The following is a 23,472-nucleotide window of genomic DNA, read 5'->3' as shown; positions in this document are numbered from 1 at the left end:
CAAACAACAAAATCCCTAAGAGTTGTTTTACATTAAAAATAATAATAATAATAATGCCATATTAGGGCTGGCCAGTTAGCTCAGTTGGTTAGAGCATGGTCACCAAGGTCCAGGTTCAATCCCTGTGGCCAGACACAAAAAACTAAAATAAAATAAAATTCTACGATAAAGAAAATCCTCCAAAATGAGAGTGTCACCATTTGGGGCACTTAGAAACCTCTCTTTACTAGCAATCTACTGGTAGCTGAAAAGGACTATTTGTTAAGTGATATTTCAGAGAGATGATGGATTACAGGAAGGCTGGGGACTCGGCTCTGAGGATACTGTCCCCTTCCTCACCACCTGCTTTGAACGCACACACCACTTTCTCCAAACGTGGCGCTAGAGACCCCTATAGAAAACGAGGAGAGGAGAATAAAGCACTATGACTGCTGGAAGTGGGGGGACGAAAAAATAAGGAAGAAGGTTACTAATAAAAATTATAAAATAAAGGTCATTGGCCTTAAATGTGGTCTTTCCATGACCCATCTTATTCCCACTTCCCCTCGTGCTTCCTTTTCTTTTCCCTTTTCTTACATTTCACCCAAGTTTCTCTCTTCATCTTCCCTTTTGTCTTTCTGTCCTTCTCCTGATTCTATGAAATTTCAAGTAACAAGACAGGTCTGGACAGGAAGAGTTTTGTCTTGGGTAGTTTTGACAGATACACTAATGGATACCCAGTTAAAATTTTAATTTCAGGAAAACAACAAATAATTTTAATGTAAGTATGTCCCACGCTATATTAAAAAATAATTCATTATTTATTTGAAAACTAAATTTAATTGGTCATCTTGTATTTTTATTTGCTAAATCTGGCAATCCTAGTCAGGGACTATCTGCTACTGAAACTTCCATGTGTGTCCAAATCACATGGGATTTTGTTGAAATGCAGACTGATTCAGTAGATCTGGGGTGGGGTGTGGGATTCTACGTTTCTCACAAGCTTACAGATGATGCTGATGCTGCTGGCCAGAGGACTGCCCTTTGAGTAGCAAGGATCTAGAACAGCATTGTTCAATAGAAATATGAGAAGAGCAACGCATGTGATTTTAAATTCTCTAGTAGCCACATTGAAAGAAGTAAAAGTAAACAAGTGGAATTAATTTTAATAATATTTTTATTCAACCTAATACATGTAAAATACTATCATTTCAAACCTAATCAGTTTTTAAAATAATTACTAGGATATTTTTCATTCCTTTTATGCCCTAAGTCTGAAATCTGGTGTACAATTTACCCTTACAACACATTTCCATTCAGACTAGCCAAATTTCAAGTGTCAAGTAGCCACACACGGCTAGTGACCACTCCTTCAACTGCCAGGGCAATACCTCACGGTCTCCCACAGCAGTAGCAGCAGTGCATGCTCCTCAAATCCTTGGTCAGGAGGAGGTGAGAGCCCAAACCCACGAATATCCTGCAGGGAGACAATAATGGTTCTGTGAACACTGAGAAACCATAGTGTTAGTCCTTTAGTGGTTATCGAATAAGAATCCTTCATGGAAATATGCTTAGGTTACATTTTCACACGCACACACACACAATTTTTAATTTTAAATCAAGTATAATTTTAAGATATTTTATGTCTTAATGGTCCTAAAATTTTAACATAGCATTCTTTCCGTTCTTGAAATATTCTACCACTTGGTTAAGAATATTCAGGGCAGAATAATTAGTAGCTGATAGGTTTCACACATGTATTTTGGAATAGAAGTCACACTTAAAGATGTGATTGTCTGAGAATAGCTCATCTTGTGACATTGGAGGAGAAAAGCGATAACAAAAAAAATGCTAATAGGTTATCCTGCAGGCTGCAAAGCACTAGGGTATCACCTGCCTGACACAGTATCTGCCAGCTCAGATTGCTGAGGAGTCTCTCAAGAATTGAGAAGGATCTGAGATTTTACCCACTTATAAGTCAACAAGTTAGCCTGCCAGTTTTATAGAAGCTGGCAGAAGACACAAGACTTCTGAGTCAGAGACAAAGGACTTTATTACTCACCACACAGCAAGTGGCATGAGCATCAGTGTATTTGTGTCAGTTCCCCTTGCCCATGGAGCAACGCAGGTAGGCCCAGATGGATGCTTGTACAAACAGTGGGTTTCATTTCAGGACAGATACCCTGAGCTTAAGGAATCCCAATCTTCTATAATCGGTATTAAGCCTACCTGTCCTTTGTTTGCTCTGGAGAGAAACACTATCTCTATTTTCCAAGGCTATAAGCAAAACTACACTTTGCTTAAAAAAGGGTACTATTTTTACCATTCGAAACTGTTTGCTATTCAAACATCCTAGAAAAGATATCCCATAACAAAGAACAGTTAGTGACTCACTCACAATATATACAGAAAATGCAGAGGCACAGGGAAAATTTTCCCTCAACAGTCTGAGAGAACAGGAAGTTGTACATCCATGCTGCCTTCTTTTCAACAGAAAAGAACTCGGGTTTGCTTCATTTTCTGATTTACTATATTTTTCTAAATAAAATGTTACCTGAAATTTTGAATATCAAAAATCTATCTTCCTATAATCATATATGACCATGTAGAACTGTGTTCCCACAGGAAAAACAAAATGAATCTAACTTAGGAATTTTAATATTTAACTTATGGAGCATTTAGCAAGAACACAGTCTCTATTCATTCGATGCTCTCAGACCAGAAATTGCATTACAGTAGTTCCCCTTTATCCTTGGGTCTTACCCAAGACCCCAGTGGATGCCTATAACTGTGAATAGTACCAAACCCTGTATATGCTATGCATGAATTTCTTTTTCCTTCTTCACAATTTCACAGAAAAGTTGTTTGTACCATAGATCTTAGAACAATGTCAGCATACAATCTTTTTTCTTTCCTTATTAATTCAACAACTTTCACCTTTTCACTTAAAGGAAGCACTTTACAACTTCTCTTTAGCATATCTGAATTGCCAGCATCACTACTCTTGCTCACTGGGGCCATTATGAAGTAAAATAAGAGTCACCTGGGCACAAGCAATGCAGTACTATGACAGTGCAACAGTCAATCTGATAACCCGGATGGCTACTAAGTGACCAGTGCCAAGTACTATCTACAGCATGAACATGCTGGACAAGGGGACGATTCACATCTAGGTGGGATGAAGCAGGAAGGCACAAGATTTCATCACGCTGCTAAGAGTGGCACACAATTTAAAATTTATGGTTTATTTCTGAAATTTTCCATTTAATATTTCTGGACTGTGGTTGACTGTCAGTAACTGAAACCATGGAAAGCACCTCAGATGAGGGGAACCACTGTAGTCAAATGTGTAAATCAATTATAATGATCTTTTCACAGTGATTCAAAATCCAAATCCATCTACTTCCCGCAAAGTTCTGCATGACATGGTCACTGTTGGTCACCTGCATGTCATTGATGCCAGCTCCTCCTCCTGACCATGTCCCAGGAACACTGGCTTGCATTCCACTTCTCAACACCCTCACAACATCAAGCTCTTTTGCACCTCAGCAATTTCACCCATACCATTCCCTCTGTGGGGCTGACCTCACACCTCTCTAACTCTCCCTGCATTCTGTTTGCTTTCATCATAACATATATATCACAATTTGCACTGAGACATTTAATTTCATGTTTACTTACTTATGCTGTTGTTTCCTCACCAGAAGGCATGCTCCATGAAGGCAAGGACTGTCTGATTGACTAATACACACATAGAGCCCCAGTTGGTGCTTAATAGAATGCACAGAATGAATGAATGAATGAACCTATCAAAACATGACACATAACTAATTCCCACTTCGTGGCATATGGCTATGACTCCCAAGGCCTGATTCTTTAGGAAAATCAAAATCAATTAATTCAAGGACTGTATTCCACAGAATTCAGTAACTCAAAAATGGAAATGGACAATAACCAGGTTATACCAATTTACTCTAAAATACAATATGTACACCTGCAGCTTGTGTGGGGGGGATGGGGGGATATAACTCTTTATCAAGCTCAGAGCCTAATTGCTGCTATGATTCCAACCAATTTTTATCAAATTAACTTCTGAGTTGATTAAAATCAGAACAGTAAATCAAATAGTTATATGTGCTTTTAATTTGAATGTTAATGTGTCTCACTTTAGGTTTCCTTTTGACTCCTTGGAACACAGATTAGTGGCACATATTTACATTCCAGGTTACTCAAGCTAATCTGAGACAGGAGTCCTGCTCTTGCATAGATTCGTCCATTCCACAAACATGACTAGTGCTGTGATACAGTAATACAAGGTAAAAATACACAGTTCTTATACCTCAAGATACTCCCAGTACAGTAATGTGCAGAAATGTAAACACACAATTGCTGTGGTAAACCCCTATGAGATGTTCACCCAGCAAATCAGTGACTTTCTTTGAGGTCAGACCCACCTTCACCCTAGGCAATGGCTGATTAAACGAAGGGGACAGAGAGGCAGGTAATACATAATAGATAAAGAGGCAAGAGACTTTGATATGGGTTTCTATTACTTGCAATGCAAAAGAGCCTTCATTGGAAGGATTTGCTAAATGATACATTTAGTGTGGTAACAGGCATGAGCTAGGATGGGAGGACTGAAGATCGGGAAGAGCCTCACAGACCCAGGTCCTAGGGAGGGAAAGGCCTCCACCACCCTCAAAAATGCTTTCACCAGGTACCTGCAGGGTCCCCACCTCAACAGAGACAGGAATCAGAGTTTTAATTCACTGAAATAAAACTCATTTTGAGAAAATGTGCTATGTGATGTTGCCTTATACATGAGGCCACCATTTACAACAAGAGCAAAATGGATTTTTTGGACAGAAATTAACCAGCACACTTAGTTTCAAAGACAGTAATATATACAACTACTAGGTAACAAATCCAAGATGTTATTTTCTAAATAATTAACATGAACTTGGAAATCTAAACTTAAAACCCACCTACATAAATTTCAAAATTCATGCACACATGAGCACATTATTCCATAGTATGCAAAATGACCATTTCTGTGAAGTGGTTACAGATTCATTAATTCTGGTTATCCTCATAATCAGTAATGACCACTAGAACCAACAAAATCAAGAAGCAGTTTTCTCAAACAGTAGAAAAATTAGTGCTGTCCTTTGTGTAACTGTATAAATCCAGAACCCCCTCACTTCTTTTCTTCCTCTCTTCATCTGTTTCTTTCCTTTTCTCTCTTGCTCTTTTCTTTCAATTCAAAATCTTGTTGTACATTAAAGACGTTAAGCAGTAAAATTTTAATAATATAAAATGCACCAAATTTTGTATATTTACTTTCATTGTTTTTATATTTATATATTGTAATCACTTTCATATTATATTTAAATAATCTAGAAATAATCTTGGTAAATCCTTTTACTGTGGAATGCAAGAGCTGAAAGGATCACCCTCTGCCATTCCCCATCACCAAAGATCAGCTGGTCCTCACTGAATTCATACACAGCACAGATCTGCTCCATCTATCCAATTCTTAAATCACTCAGGGGAAGGAGATTCTAAAACTTAATATTCCATTGCAGTGAGGAAAATTATCTTTATTTCCTAGTGAGAAAGATTATCTTTCTTTTCTTATAATTCAAAGGTCCTTACTGAAATAGAAGCCTATTTTCCTTTGGTTCTCAGCCAAACTGGAGAACACCTGGAGAATAACTTTTAATATGCATATTAAAATTATAGCTCTCTTCCAAGAATTTCACAAAGGGCATCAAAAAACAGCTTTATCAATTCCCACTAGATCCCACAGAGGCTTAATTATAATAACAGAATTTTAAAGATCAAGCCTGAATATTGGCAAGATTATACGGCAACACGCACGTACTTCTTCAGTTCCACCTTGGAATAGATGTGAGAAGAAACAATCACTGCACCAAACAGAAGCTAGAATGAGAGTATAAGAAATCTTATTCATTTTGGATAAAGGAAAAATTGTGTTTAATAATTTACTCAGGTAAAACGAAGCCCTCAACATTCATCACTAGTAGTCACACAGAGGATGCGGTCATCGGTCTTACTCTCACTGCTTGTTCATTTTCACTAAATCTGTTATTTTAACTTGCCACACTTCCATAGCAACTGCTGCCTCAATTTTTATGGCTAAAGCATTAGGAATTATTTCTAACTATTCTAAATGCTCTAATATTAATTGTCAACCTTTGATTTCTAATTACTGTAAATGCTCCAATATCGATTTGTAACAATTGCCAATCAATTGTTAAAATATTTGGCTCTCCCTCGCAAAAAGCTAACTTCTCCCCAGTGTTGTATAAAGTATCAGCATCACCCGTGACCTAAAACTCCTCATGAACTAATCTTTCTTCTTAGTTGGGGGTTTTCTTAGAGGGGGATGTCTCTAGAAAAATCAAATAAAAATTTCTCTCTATCCCAGATGAGAAATAAGAAGTAAGACAAGCAGTGGCCCAAATACTACCTGTATTGCCATGAAAGGCTAAGATGGAAAACAAAACTTAGCACAGGAACAAAATGGATTGTGACTGAGTTCAAGAAGACAAACATGGCGGTACTGGCCTCTCAGTAGGGAAGAGAGGCCTGCCCAGAAAGAAATAGAAAACATGTGCTCTATGGGCAGGTTGGGTCCCAAAAAAGGAAAAAGGGAAAAGCCAAACATGCCCAAGACTATTCTTCCTAAATATACCACAAATGTCAACAATCCTCACCTTGCATGGAATGAGTAAAGTGAAGACAGAAACCAGGAAGAAAAGTTAGCAGGAAAGAGGGAAAATTGTTCTTCTGGCTTTCCCCGGTATCGCAAGAGCTACCAAATAGGATTCTTTTATACAAAGTGTTTCTTGCTTTTCATACACCTCTAACAACCCAAAGATATCAGGTTGCAACTTACAATAAAAATACTCTCATCTTAACAACTACAATCCTCTGGTTTTCCTGGTGTTTTGCTAGCTAGAAAACGATTATCCACCTATTTTGTGCCTTATTAGCTTAACATTCATTAAAATTTTTTCTAAATTTAAAAATCAAAATTTTGCCTTATAACTAATCTGAAAAGTAACAAACATGTTCTGATTAAGCAGTTTCCTGTTTGTAAAATGGAGCTAATAATAGCACCTGCCATATAGGTATTGTTTTGAGGATTAAAAGAAATTATACATGTGAAATCCTTAGCAATTGTTACAGGGCAAACTGAATTGACACCATCTTGTGCCCCGCCTGCCATATTGTCTCCTGTTTAAGCTCATTCCTTCATTTCACTGATCAGGTATAGATTAACCTTAGGCCAAGTGTAAGGGAAACGTAAGATTTAGGGGGTAGACGACTTATTCCAATTCCAGGCATCAGCTAGTCTGTACACAGCATCACAAGCCCCTTAATTCACAGATCACAGGAAACTTGTTTTTCCCCCCACATATTATAAAATTTATTGTCTTAACCATTTTTAAGTGTACGGTTCAGTAGTGTTGAGTATATTCACAATGTTGTGAAACAGATCTCTCAAACTTTTTCATCTTGCAGAACCCAAAGATGAAATGGGTATCTTAATATACCCATTAAACAACAAATCCCCTTTGCCCTACCCCCAGCTCCTGGTAACCAGCATTCTACTTTTTATATCTGTAAATTTGACTACTTTGGATACCTCTTAAAAGTGAAATCATATACTACTTGTTCTTTTGTGACTGGCTTATTTCACTTAACATAATGAAATACTAAATCCTTAAGTTCATCCATGTTGGAGTATTTGATAGGATTTCCTTCCCTTTTGAGGCTGCATGGTATTCCATTGTTTCTGTATACCATGTTTTGTTTAGCCATTTATCCCCAGTAGACTCTTGGGTTACTTCCCCCTTTTGGCTATCGTGAATAATGCTGCTATGAACATGGGTGTGCAAATATCTCTTCATGACCCTGCTTTCAATTCTTTGGGGCATATACCCAGACTTGGGGTTGCTGGGTTGTATGGTTGTTCTATTTTTAATTTCTTGAGTAATTGCCATACTTTTTTCTATAGTGGTTGCACCATTTTACAGTCTTACCAACAGTGTTCTGACTTCTTCACATCCCCACCAACATTTGTTATTTTTTGTTTTTGTTGGTAGTAGCCATCCTAATGGGTATGAGGTGATATCTAATTATGGTTTTTTGGGTTTTTAAAATTTTTTATTGAATCAAAATTGATTATACATATTTTGGGGGTTCAACGTTGAGATATGTTGATCAAATCAGTATTACTAGCATAAATAGTTACAAATCAGTTATTTTTTATGCCCCTTGTCCAATCTCACCCCATCCCCCTCCAACTCCCACCACTGATAACCCTAGATTTCTTCTCTCCTTCTGAAAGAATGGTTACTCTGTTGATTTGTTGCCTAGATTATCTTTCCAATGCTGAGAGGTGTGATCAGTTCCCCAAATATCATCGTAGAAAAGATGCTTCTTCTGTCACTCTGGAATGGACTTTGTGGAGAGAGACATCCTCTTCTTTTCTTTATCTCTGCTGGTGACTCTCCTTGTGTCAATGCACTGCAGTGGCTAGTGGACCATCTGCATTGTGGTTGTGGCATCTAGCCACTTTTGTCACACCCATGGTTACTGTGGTGGGCCACCCACATGGAGGTGATGTTTTTGGCATGCTCCTTGGTGCTGATGGTGTGCCTGGTTGTGGGAGGAGGGTCCAGACCCCAGATCCATACCTTGGGTCCCCAGGTGGGCCCCAAGGTGCTGGCACACGATGTCCCAGGTTGTGGGAGCGGAGTCCGGTCCCTGGCTCCCTCCCTCAGGTCCCCAGGTGGGCCCTGAGGCACTGGCACAGTGTGCCTGGTTGAGGGTAGGGGATCCGGTCCCCAGCTCAATCCCATGGGTCCCCAGATGGACCCCAAGGCACTGGTGGTGTGCCTGGTTGTGGAGGGGGCTCTGGTCCCCAGTTCCATGCCTCATGCCCCTGGGTGGACCCAAGATGCTGGCAGTGTGTCTGAGCCAGAAATATTTTTTTGTCCTTTGCTTACTTCTAAAGTGGGGGAACTTCCTGTTGGAACCAGTACTTGAGCTCAGTGGTTGAGCTAAATTGCTGCTTTGCTGCTGCTCCCATAGGAAAGGCGTTTTGTGCAGCACAGGTTATAACGGTTGACTTTATAGGTACTTCCAGCTCTCCAGATACTCGGTGCACCTGGCTTGTGCAGTAACTCTGATCTGAGCCTGAGTCCTTTCATCAAACTGCACCCCATGCAATTCTATATTCCTGACCAGTCTCCTCTGAGTGGTCCTGTGCTGATTGGGGTGCAGATCAGCTGCCCTTACTGTGCCCCAGTGTTCCCCTGGTGGGCCCATCTCCCCCACAGCCCATGCTGCAAACACTTCCTGTGGGGCAGGCCATGCACCTGTCACTTGTGATGACTCACCAGCCTCTGAGGAGCTCCATTTTTCAGTTGTTGTGGCTTCTCACTCCTGTGTAGGTCCACAGGAACCCTGTTAGTGGTCTTGCTGGCCTGGGGACCACCAAGGCCCTCTTCTCCCCTGCTGCCTCCAAGCAACTCCATCCGAAGGGCACAGCTGCAGTTTTTGCCAGCTCCTGCTCCATGTGCTCAGCAGATCCAGCCTTAAAGCGGCTGCAGCATGAAATGGTCAGAGCAGTTTTTCTTTCTTTCATTGTGGCTTCTCCCACCATCATGCACTCCATAGGTCTTACCTCCTCTTCCCCTGAGCTCTAGTGGCCCCAGCTTGGCTGTTGTTGCTTTTTTATATAGTTGTAAATTGGTTGATTTCTGGGAGAGAGTGACACTGGGGACCATCTATTCCACCATTTTGACCAGAACCTCAGTAAACTTATTTTTCTGAAGCTATTTCTCTGAAGTTATTTTGATTAACCCTGCTTTTGCTGTATAAGCATTCCAGAAAAAGAGAGAGCTCTCATCTTCTGTAAACATATGATTCTTTGCTGTGTATGACTTTCTCTGTACGTAAGTTACCCTTTAATAAAATTCCTTGTAAACCATATGTATTTGCCAACTCATTTCCCAGTTTGGAGGGCATTATGCTCTAACCCTCTCCTCACATAACTGTAGAGCCAACCAGGAGCAAACAGAACCAAGCAAGTATGGGTAAGAAGGATGTGGTAGGCAATAGTCCCTTTTCCTTTCAGTCCCCAATTTAGATAATAAATTCTTCATCAGGAAATGAAAAATTCAAAATTCAAAGCTCCAAAAACCAAAAATTAAATCCCCCCTTTTCTCTTTTCTCATAGTAATCATAATTCTTGGCTCATAAATACTCTGACCATTGGCAAATATCTTATTTGTGGGATTTTTTTGTATTTATAATAATTACATGACTACTGAAAGTAAACCATAACCTAACATTCAACTATAATCTTCATCTCTCTCCACTGAACATCACCATCATCCTAAATACAGGATGCAGAAGACCTGAACCACCTTGGGCTATCAACAACTTTGGGCTAATTAACATAGATAGACTGTTCCACCCAACATCAGCATAATGCACATTCTTTTCAAGTGTACATGGGAAATTCACTGAGAGACTATATTCTTAGCTATAAAGCCATAATCAACAAATTTTTTAAAGCTGATATCAAAAAAGTACATTCTTACACCATAATGGAATTAAACTAGAAAATAATAACATAAATATTTGGACAATTTTCAAACATTTGATAATAAGTAACACATTTCTAAATCCATGGGTCTTGATTTTGATTTTGATTTGCCACACTGAGATACCATCTAACCACAGTTAGGATGGCTAAAATCCAAAAGACTCTGAACGATAAATGCTGGTGAGGTTGCGGAGAAAAAGGAACTCTCATACATTGTTGGTGGGACTGCAAAATGGTGCAGCCTCTATGGAAAATGGTATGGAGGTTCCTCAAACAATTGCAGATAGATCTACCATACGACCCAGCTATCCCACTGTTGGGAATATACCCAGAGGAATGGAAATCATCAAGTCGAAGGTATACCTGTTCCCCAATGTTCATCGCAGCACTCTTTACAATTGCCAAGAGCTGGAACCAGCCCAAATGTCCATCATCAGATGAGTGGATACGGAAAATATGGTACATCTACACAATGGAATACTACTCAGCTATAAAAACGAATGAAATACTGCCATTTGCAACAACATGGATGGACCTTGAGAAAATTATATTAAGTGAAACAAGTCAGGCACAGAAAGAGAAATACCACATGTTCTCACTTATTGGTGGGAGCTAAAAATTAATATATAAATTCACACACACACACAAAACCGGGGGGGGGGGGGAAGAAGATATAACAACCACAATTACTTGAGGTTGATACGACAAGCAAACAGAAAGGACATTGTTGGGGGGGAGGGGGAGAGGGAGAAGGAGGGAGGTTTTGGTGATGGGGAGCAATAATCAGCCACAATGTATATCGACAAAATAAAATTTAAAAAAAAAAAAAATCCATGGGTCAAAGAGGAAACCAAAAGGGAAATTAGTAAATATTTTGAATTGAACTAAAACTAAAACACAACATACCAAAACTTGTGGCATGCAGCTCAAGCAGTGCTTAGGGGGATATTTATACCCTTAAAAACATTAGAAAAGAACAAAGGTTTCAGGTCAATGACTATAGTGACTGACCATAATTTCATGTTGCCTCAGCATCCATTTTGAATATAAGTTGGACTTTCTCATACCAGAAGTAGGGCTTAGTCACCCTTGACAGTTTCTAATTACTTACCTCTTTCCAGATCCTCAGTGTAGTCAATCCAGATTTCTGCTTTATCCACCTACCCCTGGTGACCACTTCCCCAAGGAACAGTTAGATACAACCCCTTGACTTGCCCCATTGACCCCCACACTGAACTACACGCATGCCACAGTGACCACCTCTCAGTCTCAGTGTGACCCCACAGAACTCATGCCTTCTTGCTTTAAACTCACTAATTAGAACTCCCCATGGGAAATCTGTTTGGGTAACACCCTGAACCTAAATAAAGGTTTTAGTTCCACAGGTCCTCTTTCTCTTTCTCCCCACCCACTGGTTGAGCATGTGTGTCCCAGATGGCTTCCCCCATTCCTGTTGTCACAATGTGTGCTGCTTTCTTCTCTCTAGGATCTGTAAAGTAGTAAAACTACTTGTTATTTCATGTTTTGTTGTACTGCCTCCTCTGTGTCTTACCTGACTGATACACCTGAGCCCTACTTCTAGTCAGGGCTCTCCTATAGCATGGCTGTCTTGGTAGGAGTAAACTGAACACAGGTCAAATGAGAACCACAAGGGTATCTGCCAGTATAAACAAGATTTGTGGCAGACACTTAGGCACAGGCTGTCCACCAGGATAAAGGAATATCCTGTGTAAAGCATGCTATAAATATCCATGACCACCTCCTCTGGATCCACATCAGGCAGGGCTAGAATTTATAGCCACTGCAGAGAGACCTTGATACCAAATTAGAAAGAATTTACAAAACAATGACCTAAGCTCCTGCTTTAATAAGCAAGAAAAAGAAGAGCAAATTTAAATCCAAAACAACCAGAAGAAATAATAAAGATAAGATCAGAAATCAATGACATTGAAAACAGAAAAACAAGAGAAAATGAATAAAACCAAAGGCTTGTCATTTCAGTAGAACAATCAGAATGGTAAACTTCTAGCTGATCGTGATGGCTAATTTTATGTGTCAACTTAACTGGTCATTTTAAATCCCCAGATTTAAAATGTTTGCTTTCCTGCATGTATCTATGAGTGTGCTTTTCTGGGTATATCTGTGAAGCTGTTTCTGGATGAGATCGGCATTTGGACTGGTGTACTCAGTAAAGGAGACTGCCCTCTCCAGTGTAGGTGGGTATCCTTCAATATATTGATGGACTGAATAGAACAAAAACCAAAGGAAAGGAGGAATTTGCTCCTTTATTCTGTGTTACTGTTTGAGTTGGAATTCTTATCTTCTCTGGCCCTTGGTCTGGGATTTACACCATCACTGGCCCCAGTCCTCAGGCCTTCAGACTCAGACTGAATTACACAACCAGCTCTTCTGGGTCTCCAGCTTGTAGGCAGCAGACTGTGGGACTTCTCCATAATGGCATGAGCCAATTCCTCATGACATATCTCCATATATATATTCATCCCAGTGGTTCTATTTCTCTAGTGAATCCTGACATTTAAATACACTAACCAAGAAAAGAGAGAGAGAAAAGACACAAATTACTAATGTCAGGAATGAAAGATGAGACATCACTATAAATTCATGGATACCAAAAAGATAATAAAATAATATTACAAACAGATTTGTGCCCATAAATTTGACAACTTAGATGAAATGCACGAATTCCACGAAAGGCACATACTACCAAACCTCACTCAAGAAGAAATAACTTGAACAGTACCATACCTACTAAATAAATTGAAGTCATAGTTAAAAACCTTCCAACAACAAAATATATATACATTCATATGAGGGTTCTTCAAAGATTCATGGAAAGATTTGTATTATCTTTTAATTAAATTTTTCCATGAACTTTTTGACGTGCCCTCATATATATATATATATACAAACACATAATAAAATGTCCTAACAGCTTTATGGAACAATTTTGAAAACTAGGATAAAATGGAAAAATTCCTAGAAATATGACTTACCATATCTGAAATAAGAAGTCACAGTTCTATGAATATTTTTGTAACTATTAGAGATTTAGGCTGTGGTTAATAATATTCCCATAAAGAAAACACCAGGCCCTGATGGTTTTACAGGATGTTTTACCAAACTTTCATGGAACAAACCATCCCAATTTTATATTAACACTTCCAGACAACAGAAATACTTCCCCACCTAATTTTAAGGCCAGCATAAGTTATACCATAATCAGACATGATGAATCTTTTCAAATGTTATGAACATACATGCTTCTTTCTCTGTAATATGCCTATTCATGTCTTTTACTGTGTTTTCATTGAATTATTTGTTCTTGTTAGGTGGAAATTTTCACAAATATTAATCTTTTGTCAGTTTTGTGACTGAATATCAACTTTCAGTTTGTAACTTGTATTTTTACTTTCTTTCAGATTTTTTGATGAATGGAGGTTCTTAATTTTAAAATGGTCAAATCTACCATTCTTGTCTTGTGTAGAAATATTTTTCTTTCCCAAGTTAAAAAAGATGTTTCTTTGCTTTCTACTGAGAATTTAAAAGTTTTGCCGTCAATATTTAAGCCCTTGTTCTATCAGCAGTTGATTTTTTTCAGTGAGATAGTGATCCAATTTAATTTGGGTAACCACTTTTTGTGCAGCTCCACCTTTTAAAAAATTTATTATTAATATTTTTAATTTACAAAAATTGTACTTATAGTGTAAAACATGAAGTTTTGAAATTTGTATACATTGTGGAATGGCTAACCACACAAATTGACATATGCATTGCCTCACATACTTACCACTTTTTTGTGGTGAGGACACTTAAAATCTACTCTTAACAATTTTCAAATATACAATACATTCTTATTAAGTATAGTTGCCATGTTATGCATTTTGAACTTATTCCTCCTAACTGAAATTTTTATTCTTTGACCAACATTTCCCCAGTCCCTGATAATGACTATTCTACTCTCTGCTTCTATGAGTTTGACTTTTTTAGATTCCACATGTAAGTGAAATCATGCAGTATTTGATTTTTTGTGACTGGCCTATTTAACTTAACATCATTAACTGGAAGAGACTATCCTTTCCCCCAACGGTGTTTTTGGCATCTTTGCCAATAATCAATTGACTGTAAATGTGTGAATTAATTTCTGGGCTCTCTATTCTGTTTCACTGATCTATGTAACTTTTTTTAGCCAGTATCATGCTGTTTTAATTACTACAGCTTTGGAGTATATTTTATATCAGGTAGGGTGACACATCCAATTTTGTTCTTTTTGCTCAAGATTGCATTAGCTATTCAGGTCTTTTGTAGTTCCTTACAAATTTTAGGTTTGCTTTATTTCTGTCTATGAAAAATGTCATTGAAATCTTGATAGGGACTGTATTGAATCTGCAGATCATTTTGGATAGTACAGACATCTTAACAATATTAATTCTTCCAATCCATGAATCAGATATCTTTTTATTTATTTGCTTGAAAAAATCTTCAATTTCTTTCATCAATGTTTTATAGTTTTCAGTGTTCAGGTGTTCAGATCCGTCACCTCCTTGGTTACAGTCCTAAGTATTTTGATTTTTTGTAGCTATCGTAAATGGGGTTGTTTTCTTAAATCTGTTTTCAAATGGTTTGCTGTTAGTGTACAGAAACACTACTGATACTACTGATTTTTATATGTTGATTTTATATCCTATAATTTTACTAAATTCATTTATTAGTTCTAACAGTTTTTGGTAGAGTCTTTAGGGTTTTCTATACACAAGATCATGCCATCTGCAAATAAAGACAATTTAACTTCCTTTACAATTTGTATGCCTTTTCTCTTCACTGATGGCCTTGCTTCCTATTTCATCGAGAAAACAGCAAAGAGAAGTTCCACATCTACCCACCAACAATTCTTCCAATTCATTTGCAGCTGTACCCACATACTCTGCCACTCTATTATTAATCTACAGTTAATTTCTCCACTCGGACACACCTCTAGTCTACTCGAGGACTTGCTCCTGCAATTATTCCCTTTCTCTACTGAATTATCCATTTTTCCTTCCCTACTGGAACAATCCCATCAACATACAAAAATGTCACAAAATTTCCAATCTTAAAAAAACCCACCCTGACTTCACATGCCTCTCCAGATACGGCCACATTTCTCTGCACATTATAGAAAACCTCATATCTCCTCACACCTAAAATATAAACTTTACATGAGCAGAAACCTTTACTCTCTTAACTGTTATATCCCCAGTGCCTGGCACAGAAAAAACATTTTTAAAAGTACTTGTTGAGTGAATCAACATCTCAGAAAATTCTCATATCTACTTCACTTTACAGGAGAAATTGAGGTTTAAAGAATTAGTTAAATAAATCGCTCAAGGTGGCACAGACATTAAATGGCAGCTTTGGGGTTTAAGGCGCATTCTGACTCCAAAGCTTGGGATTTTAATTACTACACCACACTGCCTCCCTGAATTTTACAGTTTACTTTACTGCTTGTCCGTATGAATTAAAGCCCAGAAGTCTAATTTTCCAAACTGCATCCACAGGAACTCCACTGCACCACACACCCAGAGCAGCCAGCTCCTCCAAGCCTGACCTCCGCGGGTTTGCTGAGAGCGCCTGCGCCGTGCGCGGGTCCCGTGCCGGGAGTTCTGGGATTGGTAGTCCACGGTCCTCCTGTCTCCGGCATTCACGTTAAAAATAAACAAACAACGATGCAAATTAAAAATCTTTGAATTTAATGCCAGCTAATTAAGATGCAGATTCTGGCTAAGGGAAGTGGCGCCAGCCTCGGGTCAGGCGGCGTGCAGACAGCCGCGCGGGGTCCTTGGCGGGGCGGGGCTTGCTCGCGGTGGCTTGTGGCTCCTTCCTGGGCCGTTTCTCTCTTTCGCGTAGGCCCGCGGCGCCGGCAGGATGGGTGAGTTCTTCGGGGCCAGGCTGAGGGGACCGCAAGCGGGACTTGGGCCTCGGGGGCGGGCTGGGGAATGGGAATAGAGCGAGGAGCAGGATGCCCCGGGGGGACCAACGGGGCAGGGCCAGGGAAGCGCCGCTCCCGCAGGCACATGTCCCGGCGCGGAAAGGGCCCATGCGGCTGGGAGGCCGGCGCTGCCCCCCGACCGTTGGCCTGGGGCCTCATCCTTTGGGTAAACCTCTACCGGAGTGCCCATGCTCTCTTCTAACGTTTGTTCGTCGGTTCAGGAGAACTTTGAGGCCGAACGTTTGGCTCGTGGGCCAAGATGTGATACAAGAGCCAGCCGGCTTAAGGGCTTAGTCCAGGTGAGAAGAGTGTCTTAGGAATGTATGAAGTATGGCGTCAGCGTGTTTTTTCGGAGGAACTAATTTGATTTTAATTTTTAGGCAAGTGTCGCGGTCTTCGTACTGCCAGGAAGCTCCGTAGTCACCGACGGGACCAGAAGTGGCATGATAAGCAGTACAAGAAAGCCCATTTGGGTACAGCCTTGAAGGCTAATCCTTTTGGAGGCGCTTCCCATGCAAAGGGAATTGTGCTGGAAAAAGTGTAAGTGAAAGTTGACTTTACTGTGGTAACTCAGAGACGAATAAAGCTGCTTCTGGAGTTGCAGTGGAGTTAGGTCCAGATAAGCCTTTCGTAAGTCGGGAACTTTGTGTTCCGTTTATTGAATTTTTTTTTTTTAAAAAGCAGTAATAGATTATAGGCTTTTGTGTACCCATGTGTTTAAGGGTTAAAATTGCAAAGCACTGTTGCATGTAAAAGTTGGTAAATTTAGTGCTTGGGGACTAGATAACTAAGGTTTTTAATTTCACATTGGCCTGGGAGGAATTAAAAGAAATATTGGCAATAATGAAATAGGGGATATAAATGAGCACTAGATTTTACTATGTTTGAGAACTGCAATGGTATTGTCAACTATCTAAACTTTGCAGTCAAATGCTTTTTATACCTTAGAAGGTAAAGAGAAGTAACTTGCCTAAGGTCATACAGCTAAAATTGAGTCATAGGAGTTTGCCAGTATTTGACTTCTGTTTTTACTCTAAAAAGTGGTCATTTCAAATGGCTCAGTCAAATTTAGTGGTAGTCATTAAATTCTATGCTAAATTTACTAAATTGTATTTCTTTTCAGAAAGTCAGCTCATTCTTTTGTGCTATTTATGTTTCAGAGGAGTTGAAGCCAAACAACCAAATTCTGCCATCAGGAAGTGTGTCAGGGTCCAGCTGATCAAGAATGGCAAGAAAATCACAGCCTTTGTACCCAATGATGGTTGCTTGAACTTTATCGAGGTGAATGTTTAAATAAATCTAATCTCTTGTGGCTTCTGTGATTGGGGTGGTTTCTCCTAGTTTTGTATCCAATGAATGGGAGTTTCCTCACATGAATGAGTATTTTTGAGAATGCCACTGACACCAAAAGTAAACTTTTGATTTTATTCTAGGAAAATGATGAAGTTCTGGTGGCTGGATTTGGTCGAAAAGGTCATGCTGTTGGTGACATTCCTGGAGTCCGTTTTAAGGTTGTCAAAGTAGCCAATGTCTCCCTTTTGGCCCTATACAAAGGCAAGAAGGAAAGACCAAGATCATAAATTTTGATGGTGAAAACACAGTGGTAATAAATTTTCATATGCCAAAAATGTTTTCTATCTTATTTTCCCTGTTCACACCACACAGATGGATTGTGTGCTTTACTGGTTTTAGGAAATGGTGAGAAGTTGTTTAAGAAGTCTCTAGGGGCCGAGCCCGTGGCGCACTAGGGAGAGTGCGGCGCTGGGAGCGCGGCGACGCTCCCGCCGCAGGTTCGGATCCCATATAGGAATGGCCCATGCAAGCGCCGATCACGAAAAATACAAAAAAAAAAAAGTCTCTAGAATAAATGGGATTCGTAACCAAGGACAGTTTCCCTTACTTCATGGAATAAAAATAAGTTATAAGTCTGGAATACACAGAATTCTAGTATAGAGTACTTTAAAAACTCAATAAATTTCTAGTGAGATACTTTCTAAGCAGTTCTTAAGTTTCACCGAGCATGGATCATCTTGGGCAACCTTGGAAATGCTCATTCTTGGATTCATCTTTTGATGACCCAAGATGGCAAACAGTACCCTCAAAGTTGCTTCTTGCTGTGGTGGTTTTTCCAGTAACTAAAGGTGTCAGGATCTATACTGTGTCTATATTACGGTTTAAAATAAGATACAGGTAGTAGCTGATTTTGTAGATGGGAGTTAACGGAAGTATATGCCAAGCAAATTGAGGAGTAGAGAAAAGTGCAAAAGCAAGGGAGACCAGGTATATGGGAACATTGATCTTTAAAGTGTTCTTATGAGCTTGTCAGTAACTGATAACCGAAGTCCCTCCTTTATATGCGGGGAACCCCCTAGGATGCCTTAAACACTGGATAGTGTCAAACCCTATGTAGGAGGGTACTTCAAAAAGTTCATAGATTGTTTTCTCCTATGCTTAGATACCTATGATAAAGTTTAATTTATAAATTAGGCATAGTCAGATTTAACAGTAACTACAAAGTAGAACAATTATACAATATACTATAATTAAAGTTACCTTCAAAATATCTTGTACTGTACTATCCTATTTTCAGACTGCCTGTGGGGTGGGACTTTAATATATTTTTGACCTTTAGGTTTACTTCAAGACAGTCAAAACGATGGAAGTGGTTAGGTATAGAGACAAGATTGGTTGTGTTTAAGCTGAGTGTTGGGCACATGGGAGTTTTGCTATCCACAAGTTTTTGTTTCAAACTTTCCATAAATAACATGATAACGTGTCATCTGGAACAAAGCTGGCAGCCTTCTGATTTAAATCTGTAATCTAAGAAACTGTTTACCGTATTATGGGTAAATTAGCTTTCTGATCAATACCTAGTGCTAGATTATGTTTATGATCTTTGGAAAACAAATTCTTTGGGTTCCCATTTCCCATAGGATCAAGACCAGAATCCCTATCACGGCACAGGAGAACCTGTCTGGTCCCTGCAGAGCTGCAGCCTTAGCCTGTTCCAATCCTTCCCTCCCCATGCTCCACAAACACCGGCCTCTTAGTTGCTCAAACCTGTATTCCCCATCCGGCTTCAGGACCTCTGTTCCTATGTTATTAGCGAGCTTTGCATATCACCTGCACCTCCCATTTCAGAACTCGAAGATTCCAAACACGTGTGCTTATTCCTGTCACAAATGTGCAAGTCTTAACCTTTCCACAATAGTGGAAAGCGACGGCCTGTTTGGTTTCTGCCCCAGCGCTTCCTAGCACGTGTGGTTGCAGAGTCAGCATTGGCTAAGCCGGCCCCAAGGGCTGACCAGACGCCTTCCTGTGGGCCCATAACCTCCCGAATCCTTGGCGATTCGGGGATATTACTGGGCCTCGCCTACCCGGCCGGAACCCAGGAAAGGGGGGCGGCGGCGGTGCGATTTCGGGCCCCGGGAGTCAGGGGCATCGCGGGCAGCCCTCACGGACGGCGGGGCCCTGTTGGGGTGGGTGGGGCGTGCGGCCCCGGCGGCGGTCCCTTCCCTCTCTGAGACGTCTGCCGAGCCTGTAAAGGACACACTTAGGAGTTCAAGACACCTTCGGCAGTGGTTCGCAGTCAGATCTCTTGGGTGCACCCGGAACGCCCTTTTCACTTGCTTCGCAGTCCTCTGGCCCAGTGGCTGCCAGATTGACTCATAAATCCATCTTAGGCTTCTTAAACCCAAAAGTGTATGAAACTGATCTTACTTCCTTCCGCCGCCTCTGTACGCTACCTGTCTTCCCTCCCCCGCCACCTTGTGACCGAGGCCCTTTCACTCATGCATCCAGCATGAAGTAAGTGCCAGCCAGCACTGCTGTGCCTGACTGGGCAAGGTGGCGTCTGCGGCAGTCACCTGGGCACAAAATCAAAGCAAAAGCCTAGCAGCATTTTTTGTACACGTAGGAAAGCTAATTCTAAAATTTATATAGAAAGGTGAAGAATAGCTAGAATATTTAACTACAATAGCTAAACAATACTGAAAATGAAGAATAAAGGTGGAGAAATCACAAAACCAAAGAAGGAAGGACAGTTTCCGATAAAAGATGTAGACTCGCATTTGCAAAAAATAAAAACTCAAACCTAAACCTCACACATTACACAAAAAGCAACTCGAAATAGAGTATATATCTGAATGTAAAACAAAGTTATAAAACTTGAAGAACGCATATAGCATCTTTACAACCTAGGCTTATAGTTTTTAAACGTTACACTGAAAGCATGTTCTATAAAACAAAAAATGGATAAGTTGGGCTTCATCAAAATTAAAACCTTGCTCTGTGAAATATACTTTTAAGAAGGTGAAAAGACAAGCCATAAATTGGGAAAGAATATTTGCAAATCACATAGCCAACAAAGGACTTATATCAAAAACATATGAAGAATTCCCTGAACCAAAAGTAAGAAAAAAATCCCATTACAAGATGAGCAAATAAACATCCCTTCACCAAAAAGAGATGGCAAATAAGCACATGAAAACATGATCAACATTAGCCATTAAGAAAATGCAAATTAAAACTACAAGTTATCACTATACACCATCAGAATGAGTAAAATTAAAAATACTAGCAATACCAAGTACTGGTGACAATGTGGAGCAACTGGATCTTTCATACGTTGTTGGTAGGAATATAAAATGGTACAGTCAGTGGAAAAGTTTGGCAGTTTCTTATAAACAGATATTTACAATATGACCCCATGATTGTACTGCTGGATAGTTATACAGAAATAAAAATATATGCGCCCATAAAAACCTGTACAGAAATGTACATGGAGCCTTATTTGTGATAGTCAAAAAGAATCATTAACAACCTAAATGTCCTTCAGTGGGCAAACACATAAACTATGGTATATCCATAAATGAAATACAACTCAGCCATAAAAAGAAACAAACTGTTGTTTCATACAGCTTCTATGTATCTCAGGATATTATGCTGAGTACAAAAAGCCAGTCTCAAAAGATTACATCTTGCATGATTCATTTATATGACACTCTTGATATGACAAAATTATAGCAATGGAGAAGAGACAGTGGTCATCAGGGATTAAGAATGGGGTCAGACAGACACAGAAAGAGAAATAACACATGTCCTCACTCATAAGTGTGAGCTAAGAAACAAAGAAAGAAAGACCATAATAAAATGTTGAACTTTGAGAAGAGAACAACAGACCTATAGTTACTAGAGGTGGGAAAGGGGGAGGGGGAAGAGGTATAGGGAGTAATTGGGTAAGGGACACAGAAAGTAATTATGATTTGTAATGAGGAACATGCTAATAATATTGATTTGATCATCACATAATAATACTGATAGTCAACTCTGTACCCCATAAATATGTATAAACCAAAAAATAAATTTACAATAAATAAATAAATAAATAAATAAAATGGGGCCAGAACCTGACTATAAAAGGGTGGCATAAGGGAGTTTCTTCATCGCAATGGAAAAGTAGTGTGTCTTGATTGTTGTGATGTTTACATAAATCAATACTTTTGATGGAATTTCACTGTACTATATACATCCAAAAACATGAATATAAAAACTGGTGAACTACAAGTAACATCTATAGTTAATAGCGTGGTACCAATGTAAATTCTGGTGAAGGGTATACACAAACTATACTATTTTTGCAACTTCTTGTGTCTTAAATTATTTATAAACAAAAAGATACATAAATACATAAAAAAAATTTTTGAATGGGTAGTTAATTTAGTCTGTTACTTAATCTATGTTACCTCTATTCATCTAGCAAAGCCCAAACAAATCAGAAATTGTTAGAGCAGAAGAAATCTAGAGATCACTTAGTCTTGTGGTTTTCAAAGCCAGGGCATATCAGAATTCCCTAAGGCACTCATTAGATGACACATACTCCTGATCTTCTAGGAAACAATCTTTAGTGTGCTCCAGGAGAAATCTGTCTTTTCAACAAACTTTCAAGTGGTTCTTGTACAGCCACCCCCTTGCTTTTCCCACTTGTAGAAACCACTGGTCTTATCCAGCCACCTCATCTTACAAGTCAGAAACCCAAAGAAGCTCTTAAGTATCTCAGAAATAATTTGCCCAAGTAATCAGCACAGCTGAAATCAGAACAATAGCCTGTCCTCTGAATGAAAATGTTTCTGTAAGCGAGCCACCTTATTGCAAAACAATGAACACTGCCTTACAGGTAGCTACTTAGCCAATTCAGGCATAAATTGATGGAGGATATTTAGTAAGGGTATTTTTGTGTGTGTCTTGTGAAGGCAAGAGGCGTGGTATAACAATTAGTAAAATTTTTGTGTTTATATGGGAATATTGAAACTCTCCAGTTACTTATGTTCTGGAAAAATTTAAAACTCCACTAGGAAACGACATCGTCCCAGATAAATGTGGTTTTTTTCTTTTTTTTTTTTTTATAGAGCTGAGACAGTTCTAATTTGACAGCTATACAACTTTGAATGTGTATCTTTGCATATATTAAATTCTTGTATTCATTCTAGGAAAATGTCTAGTAGGATTTGGTTATAATGGTCCTGTTGTGGATCATATTCCTGGAATCTGTTTGAAGGTTGTCAAAGTAGCTAATATTTCTTTATTGGCTCTGTACAAAGAAAAGGGACCGAGATAATAAATTAACATATTACAATAAACTTTTCACTGACAGAAACTTACATAATCTTTATTTTAACCTATAAAGTCTGTTTAAATTGATCATTCAAGTATTAATTCACAGTCTTATGATACCATTGTTGGGGGATTGTCTTCGCAGGTTGTCCTGAGCATTCTTAGTTTCTAGCACAATCCCTATCCTTATTTGGTGAAGTGATGTTATATTTGTTAGTACATGAGGAAGAGAAATGAATTTTAAAGC

General features: G+C 39.2%; 3 protein-coding genes across 3 annotated transcripts in view; 1 reads left to right on the top strand and 2 right to left on the bottom strand.

The window, feature by feature from the left end:
- LOC134370521 (V-type proton ATPase subunit S1-like protein) overlaps positions 1–16,330 on the bottom strand; it is a gene marked incomplete at its 5' end in the record, with an annotated part of 43,835 nt that extends 27,505 nt beyond the window's left edge. The window contains one exon of the mRNA XM_063087608.1: positions 16,233–16,330. Within this exon, the coding sequence (XP_062943678.1) occupies positions 16,233–16,330 (98 nt within the window). The remainder of the gene's footprint in view (positions 1–16,232) is intronic.
- The window catches only part of ATG10 (autophagy related 10), a 292,867-nt gene continuing 270,774 nt past the window's right edge, over positions 1,380–23,472 (bottom strand). Inside the window, exon 8 of the mRNA XM_063086273.1 lies at positions 1,380–1,456. The gene's annotated coding sequence lies outside the window, so the exon portion shown is untranslated. The remainder of the gene's footprint in view (positions 1,457–23,472) is intronic.
- On the top strand, positions 16,469–18,241 carry RPS23 (ribosomal protein S23). Its single transcript, XM_063086925.1, has 4 exons — positions 16,469–16,553; positions 16,994–17,153; positions 17,774–17,894; positions 18,047–18,241. Exons 1-4 carry the CDS (start codon positions 16,550–16,552, stop codon positions 18,191–18,193), a joined length of 432 nt encoding a protein of 143 aa, XP_062942995.1. The 5' UTR covers positions 16,469–16,549; the 3' UTR covers positions 18,194–18,241.

Source organism: Cynocephalus volans, chromosome 2 (assembly GCF_027409185.1).
Source record: "Cynocephalus volans isolate mCynVol1 chromosome 2, mCynVol1.pri, whole genome shotgun sequence".
NCBI classification, from domain to species: domain Eukaryota; kingdom Metazoa; phylum Chordata; class Mammalia; order Dermoptera; family Cynocephalidae; genus Cynocephalus; species Cynocephalus volans.
The sequence above is the reverse complement of the archived record's forward strand: the minus strand, read 5'-3'. Positions and strand labels throughout refer to the sequence as shown.